The sequence below is a fragment of the Epinephelus fuscoguttatus genome, linkage group LG7 (genome assembly GCF_011397635.1).
Source record: "Epinephelus fuscoguttatus linkage group LG7, E.fuscoguttatus.final_Chr_v1".
NCBI classification, from domain to species: Eukaryota; Metazoa; Chordata; class Actinopteri; order Perciformes; family Serranidae; genus Epinephelus; species Epinephelus fuscoguttatus.
In genome coordinates, this window is record NC_064758.1 from 9991655 (window position 1) to 10018289 (window position 26635).

The 26635-nt window shown below is 41.3% G+C and overlaps 1 protein-coding gene across 2 annotated transcripts in view; it reads left to right on the plus strand.

Annotated features, from left to right (window-relative positions):
• Window positions 1-26635, plus strand: part of agrn (agrin) — a 302452-nt gene that overhangs the window by 173461 nt on the left and 102356 nt on the right. For both annotated transcript variants that reach the window (XM_049581026.1, XM_049581027.1), the window contains one exon: window positions 4888-5103. In XM_049581026.1, the coding sequence (XP_049436983.1) occupies window positions 4888-5103 (216 nt within the window). The remainder of the gene's footprint in view (window positions 1-4887; window positions 5104-26635) is intronic.

A 26635-nucleotide genomic window follows, 5' to 3' on the forward strand; every position in this document is an offset into this window, starting at 1 on the left:
GAGGTGCCTGCAAAGGTATATCTAACAAGTCTGAAAGATGGGAGGTAGGTGCAACATTTCATAACACTAGGATATAGCATTTTCTATCATTGTATTTCTACAGTTTTACAGTATCAAGAACAATAAACAGTAAAACTGATAAAATATAAGTAAATGTAGTTGGAGATAATCCACAGCAGCTATCACTGGTGAGCAGAGTATAAGAACAGGGCGGTGCAGCCAACCACTCCATATTAAGAAAGGCATTTATTTTTTATAATGTCCCCTGTCATCATCTCAGCTCAGCTGGAAGCTACTTTCTAGCTTGGACACACCAGCTGAGCAGACTTTGTAGCACACGCGCGCGCGCACACACACACACACACACACACACACACACACCAAGAGAGAGGGAGAGAGAGAGAGAGAGAGAGAGAGAGAGAGAGAATACACATTTAAAATCCCCACGATTTCTGCTACTCGAGTGAGAGAAAGGAACTTCCAAAGGTCATGCCTATTATCCCAGTGGTGCAGCATAGTTGTTTTCATTAAAAGCGCATCTGTTATGTGGACACATGTAAATGGTCATTTAGTAATCTAGCCTTGGATGTGGGTAAAGCTTTTATTTTGATACCTTGAAGCCAACATTTTTTATTGCTTAGGGTTATGGATAAAGTTTACCGGTGGCACTGTGATGGCTTGAACTCTCTGTATGTACATGAGAATCTGTACTGTATTTCAGACTTCCATTTGAAATTTACGCAGTTGTCAAAATAATACAATTTAAAGCTTGAATTTGTCTCAGTGCTGGAGCCCTTTTATAAAATGTAACCATTCAAGGGACAATCAGCACTTAGGGAATCAATGCAGTCCAGGGAATGTTAATCCCCACATAAAACTCCTGATCTTTATTGCTTCATTGGGATTGTTAAAAATGTAGGACGCTCAAAGAATTCTAGATGCTAGCCATCAACCAGTGGGGTAAAGGAAGCCCTGAGGAGCAATACTGGGTCTTGGTGCTGTGGCAAGAGTTACAGGACATGTGACACCCTGAGACCTAGAAAAGCCTTTGGCCTTGAGCATTCAAGCAATGGCTATAAAACTAAGGAGAACATTTTCTGGGAATTAGATACATTGAAACTTGAAGCATCAAGTCTGACATACACTCAGTTGCCCAAGGGTGTAGGTTTTGTTTCAGCATTGGTCAGCATTGGGGGACTCATGAAATGGGAGTTGGGGGTCTTCTGCCAGAAGATGTGAGCATTAACACATAATTTTCTATATTCTCTTGACTTTATATACACCAATGTGTGCCTTTTCTACATCAATTTATGGCATAAATGTCTTTAATTTTGTCAAAACAAATGTCCTCTGTCCCTTTCAAGTTTATATTGGTTGGGACAAATGCACATGTTCTAATAATTGAGGGGGATGTGTCCCTTGCATCCTCACCAAAATCTACACCTATGCAATCGGCATTTTATTGGGTAGACCTAGCATGAAAGTCTTGCACATTTTGCCAGCAATGAATCTTACTTTATGAAGCTTATACTGTTCATTTTCTGTGGAAAGGCATTGATTCAACTCTATGGTCAGTTTGGAGGCTGTATTTGCGGTGTTGCTGAACTGTATCGTAATGTGCTGAGAGGTGCTGCCAATATTTTGCACAGCCCATTTATATACGTAGAGTAAAGATAAGAATAGCTGACAGCCTAGTGTATATTAAATAGCCACCACCATTTCTGTTATTTATCTGTGTGCGCAGTTTGCCAGGTCTAAGCCGGAGTAAATGCTCTAATGCTAATGCTAACGTGGTTAGAAGCTAGAGAGGAAGTGTGGGAAACATTTTTGGTTTTCATTGGAATTAGTGAGGCACCAAGTTTGGACACCTCATTTATCATTTAATACATAAAAGAGGCAAAGTAATTAATAGGAAAAGGTCCAGCCTCAAAGGTAACATTTGTAGCTTTTAAGCTAGCTGCTTCCTAGCTTGTTTGACCGTAGCAACTATGTTACCGAACTGCTTTCATTCTAAAATGAACAAGTCATCTATTTGACCCTAAATTATGAGGAAAACTAACTTTAATTAGGTATGTCAACATCACTTACTTGGACAAAGTAAGGGGGCCTATCTGTGTGTATGTGTAAAAAAAAAAAAAAGAGCCAGAATGTCGAGATGTCGCTCTACAGGTTCAAATGCTTGTCCCTGTTTATTTCAGTGTAATAATGGGACACATAACATCGGAGTTGTGAAAGCTGCCTGCGGGAAAAGCTTTGCATTGGCATCCTGAAGATTACATTTGATCACATTTGTTGTTTTTGTAAAGTGATGCCTATCTGTCTTCAGGACATCTCCACAGGATCCTTACTGTTGTTATTATTGTGTCTGTGCTCCTCGAGATCACCTGTCAATCAAACTGGGTCAGGGCCAGTTCGAATTTATTGTTGACAAGTTTTTGTTGGTGGTATACTTTTGTTTTCAGCCATGGTAGATAATGCTGTCCACACTGACTGCTGAGGGCTTCTTTCCATTCTTAAGAAATCGGATGTGTCAACTGTATCTTTTCTTGGGTACCTGGAGGATTTCTCCCAGGAAAGATCTCCGAGTACATAAGTATGCAGTTTGTACACTCGGTTCAGGGCCTTCACTTGATACCTTCCCTTTGACAGAGCCCTCAGCTCTGGTGTCAGCCTTTTGTCAGTCAGCTAAGCTTGAGGCTAGAGTGAGATTTTCTTATAGGAAAACATCTCAGAAGAGATCTGGTTACAAACCAGTGCTGGCATTCATGATTTTTTTTCTATCCAGGTGGTGTTTGCTGTCAGTGTTTACAGTCTGTATTTTGTGAGTTATTTGAACAACAGTATCAATATTATTTACTTTGTGGCTATTAGTATTACCTGGTACATGGCTGAGGAACACAGCTGATGCATTTAAACCACAGAGAGATCGTTGTTTGGTCACACACAACCTCAGTCTCTTGAGGGTTTGTTTTTGTCATCCTATCAGACACCCTCCCTCTCTCTTGTACACATCTGACACAGTTCGATTGAATTTCACCTCTTGTCACTCTGCTCGCATGGCTTCGCCTCCGAGCCACATGCTGACACTCGCATGCACAAACACACAGACAGACAGACAGACAGACAGACACACACACACACACACACACACACACACACACACATACACACAGCGCGAGGTGCGAAGTGATGCCAGAGCAGTGGGCCAGTCATGACACGGCCTTCATGCTAGCACCTGGCTGCGTGTGTGTGCGAGACACCTAATGCCTACACCTCTCAGACACACACACACGCTGTCAGGAATACAGATGCATTCATGGATAGCCTCTCACACACACACACACACACACACACACACACTTCCTTTTCCCCTGGTACGAAAGAGAGTGAGCTCAGGTAGCTGTCAGGCGCTCTCCCACAGGGAACAGTGGGCAAGTCAAAAACAGCCTCCTCGCCTGTCACTCCGCATGCGCACACACACAAACACACACACACACGCATTCACACACTGTGCTTCAGTGTGAGGAGAGAGACAGAATGAGATGCCTTGGGCAGATGCTGGACCAGTTGTCCATGCTGCATACAAAGAGTTTTATGTATATACAGTATGTGTGTGTGTGTGTGTGTGTGTGTGTGTGTGTGTGTGTGTGTGCGCACGCGCGCGCGCGTGCGTGTGTGTGTCTAACACACTGTCAGTCTCTCTATCCAGTACCGCAAAAGCCACCTGCCAGCGAGTCCAAGTGGACATGCCGCCTTGCATTTAGTCTTGGCCTGGGAGCCACTGATAAGAAATAGTTCTGTGTGTGCACGTGTGTGTGAGTGTGTGACATGTATATCCTCAGCAGTGACACTGGCTGTTCACCCCCTCCAAACAAGAGGACTTTTTTAAAAGTGGATTTTTATGTGCTTTCGTCCATTGATTTCCAATCAGGTTGGCTACCTGTGAGAGCTTGCCATCTCTTTTAACGCCCCCCAGTGCTGAGGCAAGGACGTCACGCCAGCTGGCTGCCCAACAGCCCTCTAAGTGGGCACAGAGCCACAGCAGCTGTAGCTGCCACAACACGGGTGAATTACTCTCTAAGTTGATGCTATGTACACACAACACGAGCACCCGCACACAGGTACTCCCTGTTTGCTCTGCGCGTTCAGCAGCCTCTGACAGATTTTGTAGTTTGCTGTTTTCTCGCCTGATCAAAGCTGAGGAGTCAGTGGGAAGTATGGGATCAAAGTCTTAAGAGTTGTTGTTGCATGACTTGTGTAGCCTTGAAGTGTTTGGCTAACCTTGGTTTGTCTTCGTGTTGCCGTCCCTGCGTGTTTTCCTGGACGGTGCATCATTGATGTTTCAAAGACTGCAGCCTCTTTAGAGGATGAAAAAAAAGATCTGTCCACAAGACTGCATATCAGTCTGCTATCTGTAGATTGATTTTAATGTTGATGCAAACTTTTTAAAATCTTTGACATTAAAGCTTTCCCAAATTCTGCAATAGTCTCAGCACGCCCAACAACACACTGTGCTTGCTCTGCATGAGTGGACAGATTCTCCCGGAATGAATTGAGAGCATCTGTTTGCTTTACGCCAGGATCACATTTAATCCCTGATGCATTTGTGCTGCTGAACTGTGTAGAGTTCTGCACAAAGACCCCAATGGCTGACGCATATTGAGACGAATGTGTTCAGACGTGCCAGACTTTCTTTGCATTCAGTCATGAAGACTTTTCCAGAAGAAGAGAGGGAAAGCTAAACAGTGGATTGTGCAGGTTTGTGGTCAGATAGCCTTGGGTGTCTGTAACTGACTGAAAATTGTGACAGAAAGCAATATGCTTATATGATTAGATGCTCTTTTATCAATCCTAACACCTCCACCTTTTTTTCCTCCTGTCTGACAGGCTGCAGAGGGATGTTGTGTGGCTTCGGCGCTGTATGCGAGCGTGACCAGACTGACCCGGCCAAGGCTGACTGTGTTTGCAAGAGAGTGGACTGTCCGTCCTTGGTGGCGCCTGTGTGCGGCTCAGATTCGTCCACCTACTCCAACGAGTGCGAGCTGGAGAAAGCTCAGTGCAATACACAGAGACGCATCAAGGTTCTACGCAAGGGGCCCTGCTGTAAGTAACAACACCTATCTAACAGCCACCAACCACTTTTAGAGAAACTGGCGGCAGATATATATCAATTTAACAACTCACCTAATTTCATTTTCAAAAGGAAAATGATTTGAGAAAATTCCATGGCCAAAGTCGCTAATGTAACCAGGGTTTTTGCGCAAATGAAGCTCTGCTAATGTGGCAATAAACACATTGTATTTCCTATAACTTCTTCACAGTAGAAGCATCCTGCTGCTGGTTCGCCAGTGGGAAGCTTGTAAAAGCAGGACCAGCAGGAAAGTTTCAGTTTGAATCAGCAGTAACTCAACATAGCTTCAATAGGCTTGAAAGCAAGTCAGCAGTCAGTTAAAAAAAGAAAGGCAGTATGTGAAAGTACAGATCGGAACACAGGAGTGAAACTAAACTCCCAACCACAGAGATTCAGGTAGAAACTGCAAAATCACTGAAAGCTGAACACAGAGAGACTTTAAAAGATGCTTTCTCTCTGGTATCCAGCACAGACAGACATGAGTTTAGTTGCTGAGAGCACAGCTGAGGAGAGTGTTACATGTTGACCCTGGCTGGCCATACCAACCAGGACTACCTGCTGTGAGGCAGTAGTGGAAATTATGTGATCACGGTGGGCTGCCATGATATCAGATTTTTACCACACAATTATCATGGCCAAAATAGGTAACAATAATGATAAAATAATAATATTTCGAGAGAAAAAAAAACTGTCAGTGCTTTTTGTTTCTTTTTTGGCAAATGAATTAAAGTCAAAATACAAGGTTAGGAAGGTGTAAAAAGAGTTTGTAATCATAACTGTACAAAATCGTACAGACAGAGCAATTACATCTAATAGATAGCAAAAAGGCAACCAGATGGCACTGGGGGATGGAGATATTATAATATTTTATGTGCATTATTAACATGATAATAATATTCAGGTTGAGATCAATACAGCCATATCAAAACATCTATAATCATGATATCACTTCTATTTAATGTTTTAAGATTATGAATATGAGACTTAACTTGTCGAGCTTGAAAGAAAAGTTAGTGGATTTAAAGTTCGACATTTGATTACTTATATGCTCACACATTTGAAGACAATGGAGGTCAAGCAGGTTCGACTGTTCATCTGCAGTTCTGTATTTATGTGATCATCACACTTCAAAAACAAATTGATTTCATTCTTTGAAGACGTCTGCATGCTTTCTGAATTGTTACCCTCAGTATATACAGAGTTTGAACATTTTGAGAGATCAAATTTTTACCTTTGATCCAGAAAAAGATCAATCGCAGAAAAGTTCACTGAATCTACAGTATATCAGAAAGCAATCTGACCTGAGACTGACTCTCTCCATTAAACTGCTGTGAGTTGAATTTCGATGCAGTGAAGTGTAGGTGAATAAACCGCTCAAAGCATGGTGAATGTGGAGGTTTGAAATAATTGATACGGGATTTGAGATGTTTTGATCTTTGAGACGGAAAACTAGCATGGCTTCTTCCTCAAACGCAAAGCTGCAAGTCTCTGAATGACAATAAATTGCTTGTTATTGTCAAGTAAATGGATTTCTATTACACCCTGTCCTAATATAACAGGCTTTGCCTTCCTATCTTTATCCCCCAATATTAAAACACTTCCCCATTATGTCCACTCTATTGTCTTTCCAATATGGCTACGCTCCCAGTACTTAAGTGCCACCTGCACCCTCACAAACAAAAAGTGTGCCATTCACTGCTCCCACTGGTAGCCATCCAGTGTGTGTTTTATCCCTTAGCCCCTGGTGGGTGCCTATACTCCTGCTGTACCTCTCATTGCTCCTCTTTAGCAAAGCCCGTCAAGATCCAGGGCTCTGAGGGGAGCAGCGGATTCCTGCCAGAGCTGCAACATTTCAGCAGCCTCAATAATAACTATAGTGTTTTGTCAGCGCCTTGCCTGCCCGCCAGAGTGGGCCCACTGCTAATTCCAGGGGTCTGATTACAGTGCCAGCTTGGACCTGGCACTAATAACAAGCTTGGTGACTGCTCACCATTGGCAGAAAGGAAATAAAGAGATATAAAGGACAGAGAGAAGACAGGAGGGAACAGAGAGTACAGGGAAGAAGCATCTGGAGGGAGAGAACAGTGTTGAAAGAGGAATGAGATATGAAACATTTAGTGAAAGAGGGGGATGCAAGAGCAAGCAAGTGAGTGATTGAGTGAGTGAACAGGTTAGCAGAACACAGTGGAGATTAAATCCAGGGAGAGAAAGTAATGCTGTGCTGCATTGATGGTTTATGGAGGGTTAAGGCCATCCGAAGCACCATAATTACCAGTGGCAACAACAGCAGGCAGTCACTAGGAAAAAGTGAAACATAATAATAATGATGATACTAATGATAGTATTGCTGATAATAACTACATGCTCACCACCAGAACAGAGACTTTGGCTTTTATAACGTCACATCCGGAACAAGAAGTCAAAAGCTTTTTTTTCTTTCCTCCGTTGCCTGCTTTTCAAATGGCACAATATAATTGATGCTAATGGAAAGGCAGTTTTTTTGTCAACTTTTTCATGTAACCATTGAAACCAACTGCTTTCCAAAGAACATAGAGCTTTCTGTGAGTGCAACTTGGAGACAAGTGTGTATATTTAAGCAACATCACAGGAGAGGGAGTGATGTTATACTCATATATCGTCACGGCTGTGATTTGGTCATAGGCACGAGGCCGCAGGCCAAGTGTCGAAGACAATCACAGCCGTGACGATATATGAGTATAACATCACAAGCTCGAGTGTGATATTGCTTTTATACAACAGTTCAACAGTTAAATAAGAGAGGCTGATTAAGAAATGTTGAAAAATGAGGACAAAATAGATAATTTAAGCATTTTATTTGTCTTCCGCCAACAAAAATAGTTCCCTCAGGACTCCGCTGTTACCGTAGCTATGTAACACAGACATGGTGCGCCAGGCGCTTACTCTTTATACACATTTATCTGCACGTTTCCATTAATTGTGCAGCCGGTGAAATAAGTCTCTGGTGACTGCATGGTGGACTGTCGCTTCACAGGCACAGCCGACTCTGCCTTCTGATCTGACAGTATGTTGCACCATTGTTTTCTGCTCTCCATGGATGGCTTCCAGTAGCTTTTTAACAAGCTCTCAGACCTGCAAGACAAAAGGTATATTTTAGGGCCTGACTCCTAATTAGAAGACTAACTTTACACATAGGCTATGTTAAAACAACATCATACCTGTGCCCACTCACTGTCATGATCTCCCTAGCTTCAAGACCCGCATCTGACAGCTTCTGTATGGCAGTCGCCCTGAGGCTGTGATTGGTGTAGATAGCTGTTGTCCCCGCCTCTTTACACATCTTCGGCAGCATCTGTGCGAGTGAGTTTATTCCCAGCGGAGCTTTAGTGTACCAGATATTGTCTGTGTGAGCTGCTGTCATCCTGGGCTTCAGATAAAGGGCATTTGCTTCTGGTGGAACTTTGAAAATACTTTTCCAGGGATGCAACGCAACTGCTGACTGAACTGACACTAACCGTCAGTTTTGATTTGATTGTTGATTGCAATCAGCTGTGAGGCGGAGTGATACATACACAGTGAAATAACCGTGATGTTGTACTCAGTATCGTCACGGTTTTACTGTCTCTCGACCAAACAGATTGCAGGGCCGGATCTAACTGTTGTATAAATCATCTATATTATAGTTCTTTTAAAGGTCCAGTGTGAAGGATATAGGGATATGTATTGGCAGAAATGGAATATAATATTCATAACTATGTTTTTATTATTGTTTACACTTGAAATTAAGAATCATGTTTCCGTTACCTTAGAATAAGCCATTTAGATCTACATACAGAGCCAGTCATCTTTCACAGAGTCCGCTATGTTGGTTCTACAGTGGCCCTTAACGGACAAACCAACCATTAGGTCAAGATAGGACCATTCACATTTTTGCATCGGCAACCAAAGTTCTCCTACACGCTTGGTAAACAGAATGAGTTTCAGTTAGTTGCAACCTGCAACCTCATCACTAGATGCCACCAAATCCTGAACACTAGACCATTAAGTTAGAAGTTCAGTGGAAAAGATTTAATCTCCAATTAGTGAGAGGTGTCCATCACGGTGGCTTTGTACTTCTGTACTAGTACTGGAAAATGTCAAACAGTGAAGAAGTGCATAATAACACTGTCTTTGAAAAATTTGCTTAACATGAAAGTATGGTATAGCTTGTTCACCAACCTGTTGTGTTTCTCACTTTTTCAGCCCTGTTTAGTTTTAACAAAGCAGTGAAAAATCGTAAAATGATGATTTGTGATGTAATCAATATACACGTGTTTAAAATAACTGGTGGTTATGATTGAAATAGACCCCCAGCCCCCTATTTCTGTATTACAGTTCCATTATGACAAAAAATATCAGATAATTAATTCTAAATAATTTATGCAGCAATATCCTCAAACCCACAGCCATAAAGTAATTTGGAATAAAGTCTCGTAGATGACCTGGCTAGGGTTAGTACTAGCTTGGCTACCCTTGTCGGTCACATGACTCTAACCTTAAGAGTCTGCCACATGGTCGCCACTTTAATGGTGGCCATTTTGACCCTGCAGTCTAAATAGTTCACATTCTGTTGCAGCCCATGTAGATGTAGGCATTTCTTTTTTTGTAGTTGGCTTTCTTTCTTTATTTATTTTTTTCTTTCCCTGGGAAGGCCTCAGATCTCTTTTATTACCTGTGGGTGAAAATGGTAACAGCTGTAAAAAGGGTGGTAAGTGTAATTCACACTTTGCTGTGGCAGAGCACACGCAGCTCGTTTCAGAACTTTATTCACAAAGGTGAAAGACATTCTTTTTATTGGTGGATCTGTCCACAGCTCACAGACACAATCTCGACTCCATGTGTTGAATAAGCTGCCAGGTACAGATGCTGATGATGGCCTTAAAGGTATACTATTCAGGATTTTACTTGAAACAGTGTACAGACTCATATAAAAGTAATGTCTCTCAATCATCACTATGACCCACGAGAAGTGTGTTTATCTGCAGAGGCCCTGCCCTCTGCTTGTACTAACTTATTTTGATCTTATTCTGCTGTGGTCGGGACATCTATCTATCTATGTATCTATATATATATATGTATATATACTGTATGTATATATATATATATATATATATATATATATATATATATATATATGTGAATTATATATGAATTTAAATATAGCATGGTAAAACACCAAGTGGACAAAGCTCGTTCCAAACAGAGAGTGAATCTGGGGGTGGCTTTCAGTTTTGCTGGTGTGTACTGAAGGAGAGGATAGGAATGAAGTGACCCAGAGTTATTCTGTTTTCTGTTAGACAGGTAGGTGACAGCGGTCAGTGTAGTTAGCTTGCTAAAGTATCAGCTTTTCATCACAACAAATTAACTTTTCTACAGTAGTATAGTCACTTGCAGTGTACATGTTAGCAGTGCAGAATAAATTCCATTCCATGTAAGAAATACAGTGGGGTGCAAGGTTCAGCCAAGTTGTAAGCTGTGGTTTAGGATTCATCAGAAGGTGCTTACATGGCTGATTTTAAGGATATTTGCGTTTGTTCTTTGGATGTTCATACAGGTACTGTAGATTAAGGTGAAAGTATAAGAGTGCAGGATGGTATTCGTGCACATAAGCCAGGGTGTGTTTGTTTGTGTGTGTGTGTGTGTGTGTGTGTGTGTGTGTGTGTGTGTGTGTGTGTGTGTGAAAGAGCGAGAGGGTGCTGGGAGGTCAGGGTAAGCCGAGTGACAGGTTCTCATTCTCTTTCTGCCTCCAATAAATTCAGCTGGTACAGAGGGTCTGGACAGGTCACTCTGGCTAAGATTATGGAGTTGTCAGGGCTGATGGAGGAAGAGAGAGGCAAAGATGGGAAGGAGGAAGAGTGGGAGACAGCGCAAGAGGAGAGAGAGCTGAGGGAATGAGAGAGCTTTTAACTTTAAGAATAGTGTGGGCGGTTGGATTGGTGCTTTTGTGCGAAGCCTCGTTTGACTCATTCGATTTGAATGGTGGGTTTTCATTGGGGTAAGTGAATTGGCTACCGTTCTGAGAAGCCGTCATGTCCAATTCAAATCAACTCAGGAGTCTTATCTGGCACTCAGGAGTGCAGCCACAAAAGAAGTTTTTTCTCACAGATTATCCCCCTTTTTAAAGGGACTGGAGTTATATGGAGCGTGCTGTTAGCACTAAATACAAGTCTGAGGCTTGGGGTATTTTTTTGCAAACAGGAGGGAAACATCAACCAGCAGGTCCCTGACAACTGTAGGATGCTGACACCGCTACATTTCCTAATGTTAGAATTTTTGTGCTTACTTAAAGCAAGACTGTGAAACTCTTAGAAGAGGAAATAGCACACTCTTGTTCCTACAAATGAAAAGTTGAATTCTCTCACAATAAACGGCACCCTTGCTAACTTCAGCACACGTGGGGGTTTGACTACTGTAGTACAGCAATACTTACTCTGGTATGGCCAGTAGCTTATGGTGTCTAATGTTTAACTAAACTTCAGATCATCATTGGTGTGTAACTGATATTACTGAGTATGTTGATTGACTTTATGAGTCTTCTCTACATGTGCTATCAGTACATGTACACTACATCTTTGCATTTGATAAGTATCCTCTAACAGCATTTTTGTGATTATGTGCCTATAAGATGTGTTCAGATAAAGGGGAGGAAGTAAGAAATCCATATACCACGTGAATTGGAAATTGATGTATTACGTAAAAGGGTTGGATGAACCTACAGGCAGCAGGTATTGTCAGAAAGATGAAACTCATGTTAGTTACTCGTGTTTATTCCCACAACTTGATCAGTTTGCCCAGTGTGGATATGATGATGGTCATTACAAATTACCTCATCCTCTGGACCACCTACTAACTTTACACAGCAAATCAGATGATAGCATGCAAGAGTCTAGAGGACTATAACTATTTTGTGTGCACTTTGATCCATGAACCTGGAGCCAAAGTAGTATTGAACGACTGCCATCTTGTTTTTGGACGGGTAAGTAAACCTTTATTTCCACCAAGCAGTTTGGCTCAGTTCAGGTCCTTTCACATAAGACCATTTTTCTGTTTCCATTATCAAAAGTTGTGGATGGTACCAATAGAACTATTCCATTCCTGTTTTTTGTCCCCCCTCTGTTGAGGTACCTAGCACACTGATCCAACACTTAAGAAATGGGCTAGAAATACTGCAGTCAGTTGATCGGTCAAGAGAGAACCATCACATTTGCTGGGAAGGACTTAGTACACAAATCTGCTATTTTTAAATAACTCGTCTATTGCAACAGAGACTCCTCAGATTGTTCTTTTTTTTCTGAAAATGTTGCCAGCAGCCCTGCTCCATGGATGATCAACAAGGAGTAGATGTTCTTCTGCATTGCCAGTAAGGAAGAAATACAGCGAGAGGTGGATGGAGCATGGACAACAACCCTACATTTAGGAGTACTGTCTGTGGCAGAAACGCTTAACGTGTCTAGGGTTTAGGTACATGTCTGTGTGGGTTACATACCGGTTGTAAGGGTACTATACCAAAAGTGTTTAATAGAAACATGGCTAAGATGTCCTTGATAATAACAGTCATTTTGTATTTTAACTCTGTACATGGATGCACAGCTGCCATCAAGCTACAAGCAAAATAAAATATTTAGCTACTATTTCCTACCTATTTGGTCAAATGTTCCCAGAGGTAAAATACCATTAAATACGTGGTTTGTGGCTGAAAAACACAAAGAAGTTGTCAGTCGCCATTTACTTACATAGTTCTGTCATGGTCCATACTTATTTAAAGTCCATTGGTCATCCTTTATCAGCCTTTGTTATTGTAAATTCTAGTTTCATACAACTTGGGTCTTATTTTCACTGTTTTGGCCATTATTCCCATTGAGAAACACCACTGTATTTACAAAGTTAGACTCACAAGTCAGTCTTTAGATGCTTTGCTTAACTAAAGACTGATGTCTTTTCCCTGATTTTGTGTTTAGATGGGCAGATACAATTTCAGAGTTTAAAAAAACTTCCTACGTTGCAGAACCAATAGTAAATCCGCAGGGCGGTCCTTCGGTGGCTCGCTGAACTCATGTGCTCGTAAACATAGTCCGACTGCGTTAAAAGTTTTAAACAAAGGGGGAGTGCACATTTCCGGGAGGGCGTGTCCTTTACAAAAATGCAAGAGGCGTTGCTTTGTTGTCACCATTTTCTCCGGTGTGTTAAACACACTTTAGAAAGGAGTGTCCCCAGACTATCAGAAGGCGGAGATCTCTGATTGTCTGGTGGCGAGACTATTACAAAGTTAATTGTTGAGATTTGGCATTGGAAGTGTTGCCAAAAAAAGTTGAAGGGGGAAGTCACAGATCAGCCTAACTTGTTTGGAAGAGAAAAGGAAGATAAACACTAAAATAAGGATCCAAACTGTCAGTTGCACACATCCATCCCAGTTTACAGACCAACTTCCTGGCACAACTTTGTCCCACTTCATTCACAATACTTGTGTGCACTCAGCTTTTTTTTCCCCCCAGCTTTGAGCGATTTTTATTAACATATTGGGTAAGCTCACTGTCTACAAATAAAGTGGCATGTTTACAACCTGGACTTTGTTATACACGGTTGTAGCAATGTCACCATGGTCTCAGTCCTCCCCTACTGACAGATGCCCATATATTCCCTCTGTTCTGACTGCACAGTTCAGCTCAGCTCAGTTTGGCATAACAGTGTAAAATCCCCCTTAAACACATTCATTTAGCACCTCACTCATAATGTTGAACTGGCTATTACAACATTTAAGTGCCAAGGTAATGGTGTAAGTCCCCTCCTGAGGGCAGGACAAAACGACCCACATGTCGTTGAGGCGTGGGCACTTAGTTGCCCCCAGTGCTCCGCTCTGATATTCACATAACCTAGCCCTTAATGGTTCAGACCAGCTCCGCGCCAGCTTCCTCATTATCTTCCTTTTGTTCTAGATGGATGATTTAAGATGGGCGGGGTTACATCTCTAGCGGTCAAGCGGGCAGGCGGTGAGCAGATAATAGCCTCTGATATTATCAAAATTAAAAGGAGAAGCCGCGTTTAAATTGGCCCAGCAGGAGTCCCTGACAACACAAGACAAGACGAGTAGAGAAAAGTGGTCAGTTAAGAAAAGAAAGAACTCGGAGGCAGATAGACAGAGAAACAGCCAGCAGAAGCACTTTCTGGTTCAGAGAGACAAGAGACGGGTGTGCATGTGTGTGTGCGTATCAGTGTGTGAATGGGCATGCACACGCTGCAATCGGCTGGGGAACGTGCACCATGTTGGCTCTCCTAATATTGAACTTGGAGCAGAGTGGTAAATACACTCCCTCTCCCAGAGAGAGCCACAGAAGTGCTGCAGAACTCATCTTGTGTGGCCACTCTAGTGGAACATGGTCTTTTCATTCTTTTTTTACTTTTTTCTTCATGAAGAAGTGCAACAAGTATTGCAACAAAAAAGTGGAGTGTGCAGCGAGGTGACTGGGGTTCGAGAGAGTGATCAATGGGGATTGATTTTGTGTGTGTGTGCACATTCGGTGTGTATGTTCTCGAGAGTTAGCCATAAGCACAGCCGGCCGCCTCCTACTCTATCAGTCCATTCTCTCTCTCTCTCTCTCTCTCTCTCTCTCTCTCTCTCTCTGTGCTTTAGAGAGGGCTTTATCTCTCCAGCACCGACACACTCTTGTGTCCTCGCGGTGAAAGGAGAAAGGCATCAGTACTCCACACCTGCTGCACTGTCTGCTCTAACATACTGCAGGCAGTCAGACCCAATACAAGGAGGACGTGAACCTCTCCATCTTAAACATAAAGTATGTGATGCAGCCTAAAGTGTACAGATAGAAGTCAGAGCTCTTCAGTGATTTGATGCAGTTGCATTCATTTTCTGTACTCATTACCTCAAAAGGCTCAAGCCTGTCTCATATACAACCATCTCGCATTCACAAATATGTTTCGTAGCAACAGTAATGCAGGCCAGATAACACTTTCTGTCAACCTAATGAGAAAATATTTATATTAAACATCTGCAAAATGCTCACTGTATTTGGATGCTTTTCCTCTAGTCTCCACTCCTGGCAGCTAAAGCATAATTAACATGTTTTTGGTTATGTTTTGAAAACTCAGAGCACCTGGTTAATATTTGGAAAGATTAGGATTGTGAAAGCCTGGTCTCTGGTGTCAAAGTAAATCTAATCAAGGCAACAATTACAACAATTTCCCTCTTATGTATTCGCCTAGGCATATTAGTCCTTTTCTGTGAGTCCTCTGTTTAGACATAGTTGCAGATATACAGAATTAAATGACACTGCATATCTGTGTGTTGTGTATGTCATATGTGCAAAGGTGTTTTTGCAGAACACGCTGTACTGTATTGCTGTATAGAATGTGTTATTCGCATATGAAACTGACAGTTAGATTTAGGTGGTGGTAAATTAAAGAAAACCTGAATAAATGAATAACGAATGTTGACGCTTCCATACAGGACATGAGGGTTCAGAATGTTTTGATGAGTAAATTGTCTGAATCATGCGCCATCCCTTTCACAGTCACAGGATTTCTACCTAATATAACACCTATGGGAGATTTTGGAGTAGCATGTTAGACAGCTCTCTCCACTACTGTTAAAACACATTTGAACTGTTTTCTTATATTAACTCAGGAGAAGCCGGAGAATCAGGTTCGGACATTGTCAAGAGTTTCTATTTCACACATGTTGCACACAACAGGAGATTGTGTTAGAAGCATTTTCATTTACTGAAAATACTCTACTTTGGTTTAGGCGTGGGTTGGCACCTGGGGAGAGCGTGCAGGAGGCAGGACATGATGTGGATTACACCACGCACCTGTAGCCAGTTCCTAATTTGGTCATAAACACAGTCTCTTGCTGCTCCTTTAATTTGTCTGACGATATTGGTTTCGGCCCATACCGACAGAAGTTCTTGAATCTTGTAATCTTGTCAGTTAGACATTTCTTTTGTTGTGTAAATAATTCTCCTTTCACCCTCAGATGTTTGTTTTCTTCCGGGTTTGAGTTAGCCTTATGACAGAAAGGTCATCAACATGCCCACTTGCTTGCTGTGAATTGTCTGCACAATTACCTGCTCTATTCACATGTGGGCTCAATCGGAAATTACACAGACTTTGTAACAGGGAGCTGGCAGGATAAAGTCTGTTTAATGTCCAATCCAACCGATTTGGACATTCGCGTTCTCACTAACAACTCCTCTGGGTAATGTCTAGATAATTTCGGGTTTGCAGCTCATGTGAAAGGGGTATCTATGACAAGGAGCATCGAATGTACTCATGGTTCAGCAGCACCTTACTGAGACTGAGATTAAGTTGTTTTTTCCTCTAATTTTCCACCAATGTGAAGGCTTTTTCCCAGAGAAGCTAAAGCCGTCTCTGGCCTGAGCTTGCTACCCCAGCCGTGCTTTTTGTCTTTTGTTTGGTGCTGGTGTGGCTGGTTGTTAAGGTGTCTGGGCTGGGCTGGGTAAAGCCCTGATTTATCCCCTTGCAGGGCCCAAAGCTGGCGGGGAGGGAAGGTTTCAGAAAATCTCCTGCGAGCAAAAGCCTCATTCTGCAGCAGAGCTGGAGAGTCAGGAGATGAAAGCCAACCTGCTTTATTCCTCCTTTACCCCCACATGCCCCCTTCCACTTCCTCTTCTTCCTCTGCTTCTCTTATTGCTCGTGCTCTGTCGATCCCTTTTGTTACCCCAGTGACATGCCCGGTTGCCCCAGGTGACAGTGGACCGGTGGTAAAAGCTGTAGATGGTGGAGATGACTTTTGGCTTTGCCAGAGCAGATAACATTGTTCTGCACAGTCGGACTGACGATTAGTCATCTCTGCCTCTACACCTCCTTTTCTCTTTTTTTTGCTTTCATTCTTTTGTCTTATTTCATTCCTTCTACCCTCCCTTCCTTCCTCACTCCTCTCCAGTCATCTTCCCGTCCCTCTTTTTCCTTTTCTCTTTTTGGTTGGTTTTATCCCTCCCTTTCCCCCTTCCTTCCTCCCACTCCCTCCTCCTCTTTCTATCCAACTCCCTGGTTCTTTCCCCCCGTCATCTCTCTCATTTTAACCCTTATTTCCTGCTTCCTTTTTCCTTCTTCTTCACTTTGAGTCCATTCTTCTTCATGTCTCTCTCGTTTCATCTCTCCTTTGCTTGCTGTTAGACCGGCCAAAAATAACTCTGTCACGCTCTCACCGCTTCTTACTTCTGCCTCTCTCCTTCACTTTCTCTCAGTCCCTTCCTTCTCCTCCACTTGCCTCTTTCTCTTTCTGGCTGATACTCTCATCAGTAGTAACATACACACACTCTCTCTCTCTCACACACACACACACACACACACACACACACATAGAGTAATCATATTCCTCCGTCGTGATTGCTGAACACATTAATGTGCACGCACGCACACGCACACACAAACATACACAAACACACACACACACAGGGCGAGAGGTCATTGTAAATAACTCGGTTTTCGTGCTTTCATTTCCCTGGGGCATTGACTCTTGCTTGGTATTCATAACCATAACATGCAGAACCTGACAGACTCACTGTGTGTGTGCATGTGTGTGTGTGTACTGATACTGTATTCATACCCCTATGCATGTACACGCATGCACACAGGCGTACTTACTGTAATATACACATACTCTCGGCATTTTGTTTACAGATAGATTGAAAAATATACATTCTTGCTATCGTCCTTCACCACACACACACACACAAACACACACAGAGATGATAATGGGCTTTGCTGGAATCCTCTATCCATCTTTACTCGCTGTTCCACTCGTCTGCATCCACTGATACTTGTAAGACAAATCCTGTCTTCTTCATCTCTCTCTCTCTCTCTCTCTCTCCATCCAGCGTTCACCTCTCTAAAACCTGCAGGCAAAACACCGATTATCTGCACGCACACTCACTCACGATATCCACACACATACACCTGCTAATGCCATACAAGGGGTTGTGTTTTGAGACTTTTTAATGTATTTATGCATTTGGCTTCTCCTGAATAATACATTGTTATTTGTTATTTTCCCTGCGTATACTTGGGGAGACATGGAAAGGAGTGAAAATAATAAAAGCAGAGCGGTGTTGAAAATATGAGGATAACTACCAGCTCAGCAGACAATAGTGGATATTTTATTTTATTTGTGAGGAACAAGAATGGTGACAACTGTCAGGAGCCGGATTTCTAAAGGATATCTATTTGTGTGTGTCTGTATTGGCTTGGTTTCTATGGTATGTGTGTATACAAATGTGTGTGTGTGTGTGTGTGTGTGTGTGTGTGTGTGTGTGTGAGAGAGAGAGAGAGTGTGTGTGTGGTGCTGTCACACAATATATGTCCTCATATAAACCAAACTTTCGTTCTCTCAATTCTGTTCCAGTCAGTGACTTTATGAAGAGACAGAAAGAGACAAAAGAACAGCTTGTCTTTACAGCAAACAAAAAGTTATTTGTGTTGAGTTTATTAATCATTTCGTTTTATAGTTTGTACAGCTGAACATGATCAGAAGTATCTACAATGATGTTTAATATTTCAAAAATATATCAATATTTCATCCCATATCTATGTGTTCTTCACTTCACTTTTAAACTCAGCACTTTAAGATGCACACACACAACCACTCCAGGCCTGCTGCCTCTTTAAGGACCCTCCATCGACTGCACTTACTCCCCAGAGTAATGCTGTGTTCACATTGTGGCAGTAGAGGGCAAATTAGATGGGCCGTGCTTTCAATAGGAGACTGATTGTAAATTCCACTACTGCTGATTTAAAATGAGCAAACAGATGTTAAACTTTCAGAACTTTCCACTGCCGTCGAGATTTTAGCGGTATGGATGTAGTCGTTTGTGTGTGAATGTAAATCACCTCACATTGTCTTGTCTCAAAGCCAAGATGAAGCAGTGCAGCGGTTATTGATCCAGGTCGTCAGGACCCAGAGTCCTGCTGGTGTTCAGGTTAGCGATATAATGAGACACTGTTCACACCTGGGGTGGAATGTGAATGTGGTTAACTGAGTGGGAGGAGAGGAAGTCAGCAGCCTTTTGTCCTCAGGACTGAGAAGTGCCTAAGAAGAATATATGTGGAGTATTAAAAAACTTAAGAACTTGCAACATTCTTTAGTCTAATATCCGATAACTTGCTGACAAAAAGCTCAGGAAGTGACCATTTCTTTTTATGTAATATATTTTTTTATGTGCAGTTGATATCAGTGCTAATCCCAGTTGGCTGCAGTAGGAAATGTTTGGTTTGCATAAGCAGTAACTTACTAGAGCTCAATATAAGGTGGTCAAGATGCTTTGAATGGACTGCATATTCATGTGTGTAGCTTATGCATTTGTGTTTTTTTTAATAATGTGCTTGTGTTTTATAAATTTGTGACGTGTTATGGATATTCAGTTCACCTGAACCATCTCGGCCACCGGATCCGCAAGACATCCATAAATTTACTTGAGAGTAATGAGATAAAGTTATGCACAGTAACGATAATAATGAACAAATGCATGTAGCATTTTGTGTAAATCCCATGAGTGTGCGTGGGCAATTTGAGTGGCATGCGGCCATGGTGGACTCATCCAGAATGAATAAAAAATTCTAATATCAAGAGGTAATTACAGAGCAAAAGATATTTTGGTATTGCAGAAAAATGCTGGCCATAAAGAGTATAGATAAAGAAGACTGTTTGATTCAGTGAAAATCTTAAGGATTAAAACTTCAAAAATAATGCTCTGGGGAAAAAAAGGATGATAATTAGACTTAATTCTTTAATATGGGCTACTACAATATCACTTTTAAAAATATAATGATTTGTTTCCTTCAAAAATCCTTCCAGTTATCCGATAAAGCCTGTAACTTAAAAGTTTTTAAAGTGGCAGCATTGCATTGCCCAAAAGACTGTTTGTAAATTTCACAGTGATGTGCTTCTCCACCCAGGAGCTAACAGTCTTCTGTGCCTTTTGTTTGTCGCAGTAGAGCATGCCCATTTTTGAACACTTCCTCTCTGTGGTGTGTCCTGACACATTATCCTGTTTATAATGGAATTACACAAGCAAGATGCCATTAAAATGCTGTTAGTCAGTGGATGGAAGAGGTCAGTTTTATAGTGTTGATCAAAATCACTTGACTGGGGGATGCTGACTGCATGACTAATATTCTCTGGCAACCATGTGAATGCTACTTTGTTTATCGTGTACTCCAATCACATTAACTTCATTGTAACTTTGTGAGAATTGTGAGGACAGCCCAATGAACTGTACCTTCATTTCTCCCTTAAATGTGTTTGTTTTCTCACTCCTAGATGTACCACTTTCCTTCACAATTAAAAGAGACACACAAGCACACACAATATGCCTGCCTGCAGTCATAATGCCTGCCAGAAAAGGAAGAGAATCAATCCAAGTTAGTTCCATCAACTATTTGCTCTAAATAAATGTCAGTACTCCCTGCTCCTCCCGCAGCTTTGGTCTGTCTTTCTCAGAGAGGCTTATCAAAATAGCTTAAATTAAATTGCTGTCATGTTAAACAGGGTCCTATATTGCAGGGTTGAAATGGGCATGCTGATTTCAGGGTCTATCTGATTGCAAATAAGAGAGAAAGAGAGAAGTTGATAAACAGAATGTTTGTCTTTTTTTACACAAGTTTTAAATTATAACCCACCGAATCTTTGTTTTGTTTTGTTTTGTTTTTTTCAATTAAGTCTCAATCTTTGGTGCCAAGCACTCATTACTGTGGTATTTCTGCAATTGCTTACAAGAGATAATTTCTTGTTTTCTGTGTTGATGAGGTTTCCATAGCTGTTGCTGCAGTTTTTAAAGTTTATTCAGAGAACTCATTGGTAACATAGTCTTGAGTCAGCACGCTGGTCACAGTGTCTTTAAGCTTATCATGCATTCATGAGGAGTGTGTGTTGATACCGTATGTGTTCATACAGATGTGCATGCTTGTGTTGAACACCTACTGTAACTGACTTTTTAGCAGCTCCAAACAGCATATTGCACCCAGCGGCCATCACTCATTAGCAAATGTTGATGGCAAAGGCCAAGTATGATTAGCCAACGCTTCGCTGCACATCAGTGCTGATTTTGGCTCCCCACCACCACCAGCTCCCGTTAATCAGGAGCTAATGAAAGGAAACTTGTGGCATATGCGCCACTTAGTCCAAATGAGTCCATGTACCTCTTTCTAGGGTCAGGATGACATTCTGAATGAATCTCTCTGTGATGTAAGTTCATTGATTTCTGACATGAGCATCTTTCTGTTTTCATTTTGTCGTCAGTTTGTGGACACAAAGGTGTTTTTGCACATTGGATTTATTCAGCTTTTAAAGTATTATTCACACTAAAGTCATTTCTCCAGTTATTTGCTCTCGGTAAAGTTTTAGTTATAAAAACATTTCATCAGTGAACCATAGCTGAGGTATAAATGTTTGCATTAATGCTAAATCTGCTAACGAGTTTCATCTCACTGCAGTTTGATCCAGGGGTGCCTGATGTAGAACTCAACAATTTAAAGCAACATAAATGCATTATTGATTATCTGTGATCCTGGCCTTCAAGAGGTAAACAAATGAGCAGTTAATAGCATCCCCGACTGCACTCCCTGACTTCTTTTGGCACTAAGCTCTTTTTTGTTACATTCAAAAGGCCTGAGCCTTAATCCAAGAGACACACCTCTTGGTACAAGCACTGACAGTTTTCCAATACATAATACTGACTTTTTCCCATAGGCCATTGAGGGGACAGGGAAGCCCAGAGGTTAAAGACACTGTCCATCAGCTTGTGTCTTTTCTTCTCATCTTTCCTCTCTTTAAGTTTACTTACAGGGATTACAGGTCTGAATTAAAGTCAGCTGGAAGTAAGTCGGTTTTTTTGACAGCAGTGGGTTTGATTGATTGTTCAATAAAAAACATCATCATCACTTCTATCATGGGACATTTAGTGCCTTTCCATTGCTGCTATTTATATGACAATGTTCTTTTTAGTCTACAAGTGTAAATGTAGGATAAGCAGGAAATCCAAGCCCTCCAAAATTAGGAAAAAATATAAACTGGAAGGGAAATCTTTAAAAGCCTTTATTGTTGTGGCTCAATCATTATTTCACAAGCCAATAGCCAATGGGAGGCAGTCACATGGCTCGAATGATAACATGAAACAAAGGTGAAATAAATTAAAATAATAATAACAGTAACTTACATGAGATGAGAATGCACAGAAAAAAATATATACATTATAAATGGAATATAGGTCTCCATATATAGGTTTTAACCTACACGTTCTCACTCCCACCTCATCAGATATGGCAGCTTGGTCAGTGGCCCTGCACTTCAGCCATGAAGCTCTAGGTACACCTCTAGTGTGTTTTTTGGATGTGTCAGGATCTATGTCAGTTACCACTTGTTACATGCATTGTCTTTCAAAACGTTCAGTTTAGAAAACCGATCATAATTTGGGTGAAAATAACCATGTTTGTCACAGTAACTTTACAAATATGTCACTTGACCACTATGGTACATAACAACTATGTCACATGATGTACACCAGTAACTATGTTCAGCGGTTGAAAAAAATTAAGTTTAACTTTTGGTGTCACATGGGACACAAACACTCATCTCTTGGATGAAAGTGGTGTGTATGATTGACCCATCCACCTCATCACACCTCCCTCCCACCTCACTCGGACTTTCTCGCTCTTTCGACAATGTTATCCATGTGGATGCGATTACATTAGAATAAGTTCATAGCCTGATGTGTCTCATACAGAGTACCATAGACCAAGCTGCTGTATTTGATGTCTTGAAAATAAGAGCAGGTTGGTTTCACATGAGTTTTGAGAAAAATAGGAAAGCTTATACAGAGAAAATAAAACCAGTATTAGAGAAAACATGAAGTCTATATCCTCACTGACAACAACATACTTAAACATATACAGTTGATGGACCCAAAAAGCTTCCTTCTGGTCAACGCTCTGTGTTCTGTGTACCCCTGACCAAAGGTTTAATATGTTCAGTGCCCTCTTTGCTCAGTAAGGAATCATTTGCATTGTGAAATTTGCTAATTATCACCTTATTGTTTTGGCATATTTATGCTCGACGAGGCAATCCCTCAGACATCTTTTAGTGTGAGCGAGAATTTCCCTTTGAGGAGGTTTTTTTGTGTTAGAATTATGTTTAGCTTGTTCAGATTATCACACATAAGATAAGATGGTTATGTAGATGTCATTTTCAGTCTGCAACTGTAGGTGCCCAAAGGAAGTGTCTCTAAATGTATGTTTTAGTATTAACTGAAGAATTTAAGGTTTTTTTTTTGTTTGTTTGTTTGGTTTTTTTTTTGGTGAAATTTTGCGCTGTCCTTTTGAAGACCTGTACATCTCTGTCTGTGTTTGTCATAAATGCCACATCCAGACGATTTAATCCCATCCTGCCTTCTTGCTGTCACTCAGCAGAATAAATGGGCCCTGTGTAGGCATTTCAGCACCCCACCTGTGCTTTACTGCACCTTTCAAGCGTGAGATATCTGCCACTGTAAAATGACAGCTAAGGTACAAAATTGTCTATTTTGAAATCATAAGACCTTACATCATTGCAACATTTTAGTGTTCAGTCATCTGTTGTTTATATTTTTCTTAAACATTTATCTATTTTACTACAGCAATTAAAGTCCCTGTTCTTTGTCCCCTTCAAAACTTAGTTTGGCATTGCCCACATCATCAGACATTTGAGTTCAAATCTGTTCTGGCAAACAGTAGCCACCATACGCTCACACACCACTACTTTGCTGTGAGTGTGGCCACCAGCGTACTGGAGTATGATGAGGGCTTTTCGTGGTTCATTTTCCACTCTCAAGGGTAAAACAGCAAAGCGTGTAAAAGAGAGCAACAGCTGCAGTTCAATGGAGCTCTTTGAAGAACTACATCAAACACAGAGAATCATCTTCCAGCCATTGGCCTCACAGTAGAGAAAGTGAAGGGAGAGAGAGAGAGAATGTATGTGTGTGTGTGTGTGTGTGTGTGTGTGTGTGTCAGTCATCCAGCATGTTGGAGAGGTGTGTAGGACTGTTAATCCTTTGGCCTTCCCTCAGTCCCTGCCTCCTGCTCCTCATCACTTGGTTTAGATGTCTGGCTGCACATTCTCATCCATATTTAGTTCTTGGATCTTGGTGTGTATTGATCTAGTCTGTTAATCTTGTTTATTTTCTGACCACTCCATACTGCCTTTTTCTTGCCTCCATTCTGACCCTTTCCCTTATCTCGCTTCTGCACACTTCTCTCTATACCACCTCTCAACTTTCAGCCTTTCCTTGCATGCTTGTCTCTGTCTTTGTCTAAACCCTCTCCACCCTTATATTTATTTATTTTTTTTATCCTAATTTTATTTTCAGTGCTCATTGTTGTGGTCTTCCTGCATTTCACATGCCCAGCATTGCTTGTCAATCATTTTTTTTTCCTAATTATCTTTTTTTCCTTTTTTGTACTTTGAATCATTTCTTAAATGAGTTCTATGAACACAATAGTTTTTCTTTACATTGTTGCATTTTTTGATGGCACTGTATTCTGCATACAGTGTCACACAGAAATCAAGCATACACAAGAAAAGCGAACAGAGTGCATTAGGTGGCAAATTGTGAGTGATTTTGGAGACAACATTAATCTTTAGAACTGCAAGTTTTAAAGCTTTCATGTTCCAGCTTGGTTGGATTAACATTGAATTAATGTTAAGTAGGTCTAAAGCTATCACTTATTTTAGTAATCGAATATTTTACCAATTCATAAGTAATCGGATGAGAAATAATTTTGCTTTATGATAGAGTAATAGTAAATGTGCAAAAGAGAAAATAAGACAGATATCTTGAATGACCAACATCACTGGTTTATTTTTTAAATAAGCAGCATAACGAAAAAATATACTTATTGCTTAAATTGCGTTCACTGATTAGGCTCTAATCATTATTTACACCACCTGCTATTTTGCTTTTGGGAGTATTTTATAGATCATTGTAAGGCAGAGTAAGTGTGCTTGTGTGTTTGTTCCTTCTCTTTCCCCGTTGCTATTTTCTCTCTCCTCCTCCATTTCTTCCTCCACAGTCAAATCATGCCCTCTATTTTTGGCATGGATGTATGATTTTAAGGTGTCTTCATCACGTCACCTGTCCACAGGGGAACTGCATTGTGTGACAGTAATAATAATCCATGTGAAACACAGTGCACTATATATAGTTATATGAATGAAACAATGATTTTCAGTAATTGAGTTACTTGAGTTTCTCAAGAAATGTTAACAGCCCTAATGTTAATGAGTGAAAAAATGGCCTAAGTTGGCCTAAGCCTTAGCATTTTATTTTCCATTGTATTTCTGATTAAAGTAAGACCAGCAATCAGTCTCTTTGTAGCTCTTTTCTGGTCTTCACCAACTCCTCTGGGTGCATCAAAACAAGCAACCCCATTCACACTACACATAGTAATTTGACCCATTGTTCATATAAAAATACTGATTAGTATAGTTATAGTATAGTTACTTATAAACATGAATGTCTGACCAGTGGTGGACAAAGTATTCAACGATATGACTTGAGTGAAAGTTAAGATACTCTTGGTCAAATATTACTCCAATACGAGTGTAAGTTGTTCAGTCATTTTTTTACTTAAGTGAAATTGCACCAACTGATTAACATAGCGGGGATCAAAATAAAATAAATAAATAAACAAAATTAAAATCAACCAAAAATCAACCAGCCACCCTCCTCCCCTGACAAGTAAAGAACAGTCCCTAAAGTGCGCTGAGGTTTGTGGACCGTTACCTGCCACAAAGAGAGAAATGTAAACGGCTCGTTTCTCCTCTGATACACCACATACCTGTGTGCCGCCACAGCTCGGCTGTTCAGGTACTTTTGGGCAGTCATGACACCAACGAAAGAGGAAATTATTTGACCTGGATCCGGGCTTCTCCGTCGCTGCTAAGCCGTTATCTTGCGCTGCGGAGCACTATGGCTGCCATATTTGTCAGGAATACGTATTCCTGTCCGTGTTTGTGTCTGTGACCCCCGTTCAACCCACAACCGGCAGGATTCGCCTTTCGTCCTGCTGCTGGTTGAAATCTGTAGCCTACTCGCACAGCGTGCTCCTGAATGATTTCTTTTGCTTGCACAAAACTATTTTTAGTCGCAAATGCATGTGGCGCACTTAACGTACGTGACCAAAGATCGTTTCTGCCTGAAATACACATTACTCTGCCAGGAAACCAGCCGATACCAGCATCGTTCTCCAGTAACAAAAAACTGCATTTTTCAATGGTAAAAAACTCGCCAGAGTGGCGAGTGGTCTTAAAAATTTACCAGCCAGAGACAATCGCTACCCGTAATTGGCGAGTGGCGAGTGTTAGTTTTGGACCCTGGTCCAACTCCAAGTATGGAACTGGAGTCAGGACGTGTTAAACCTCACCTGGCATAAAAACTGAGACAAAGGGAAAACAGCTTGGCTCTATCCAATCCCCTCAGTCGACGG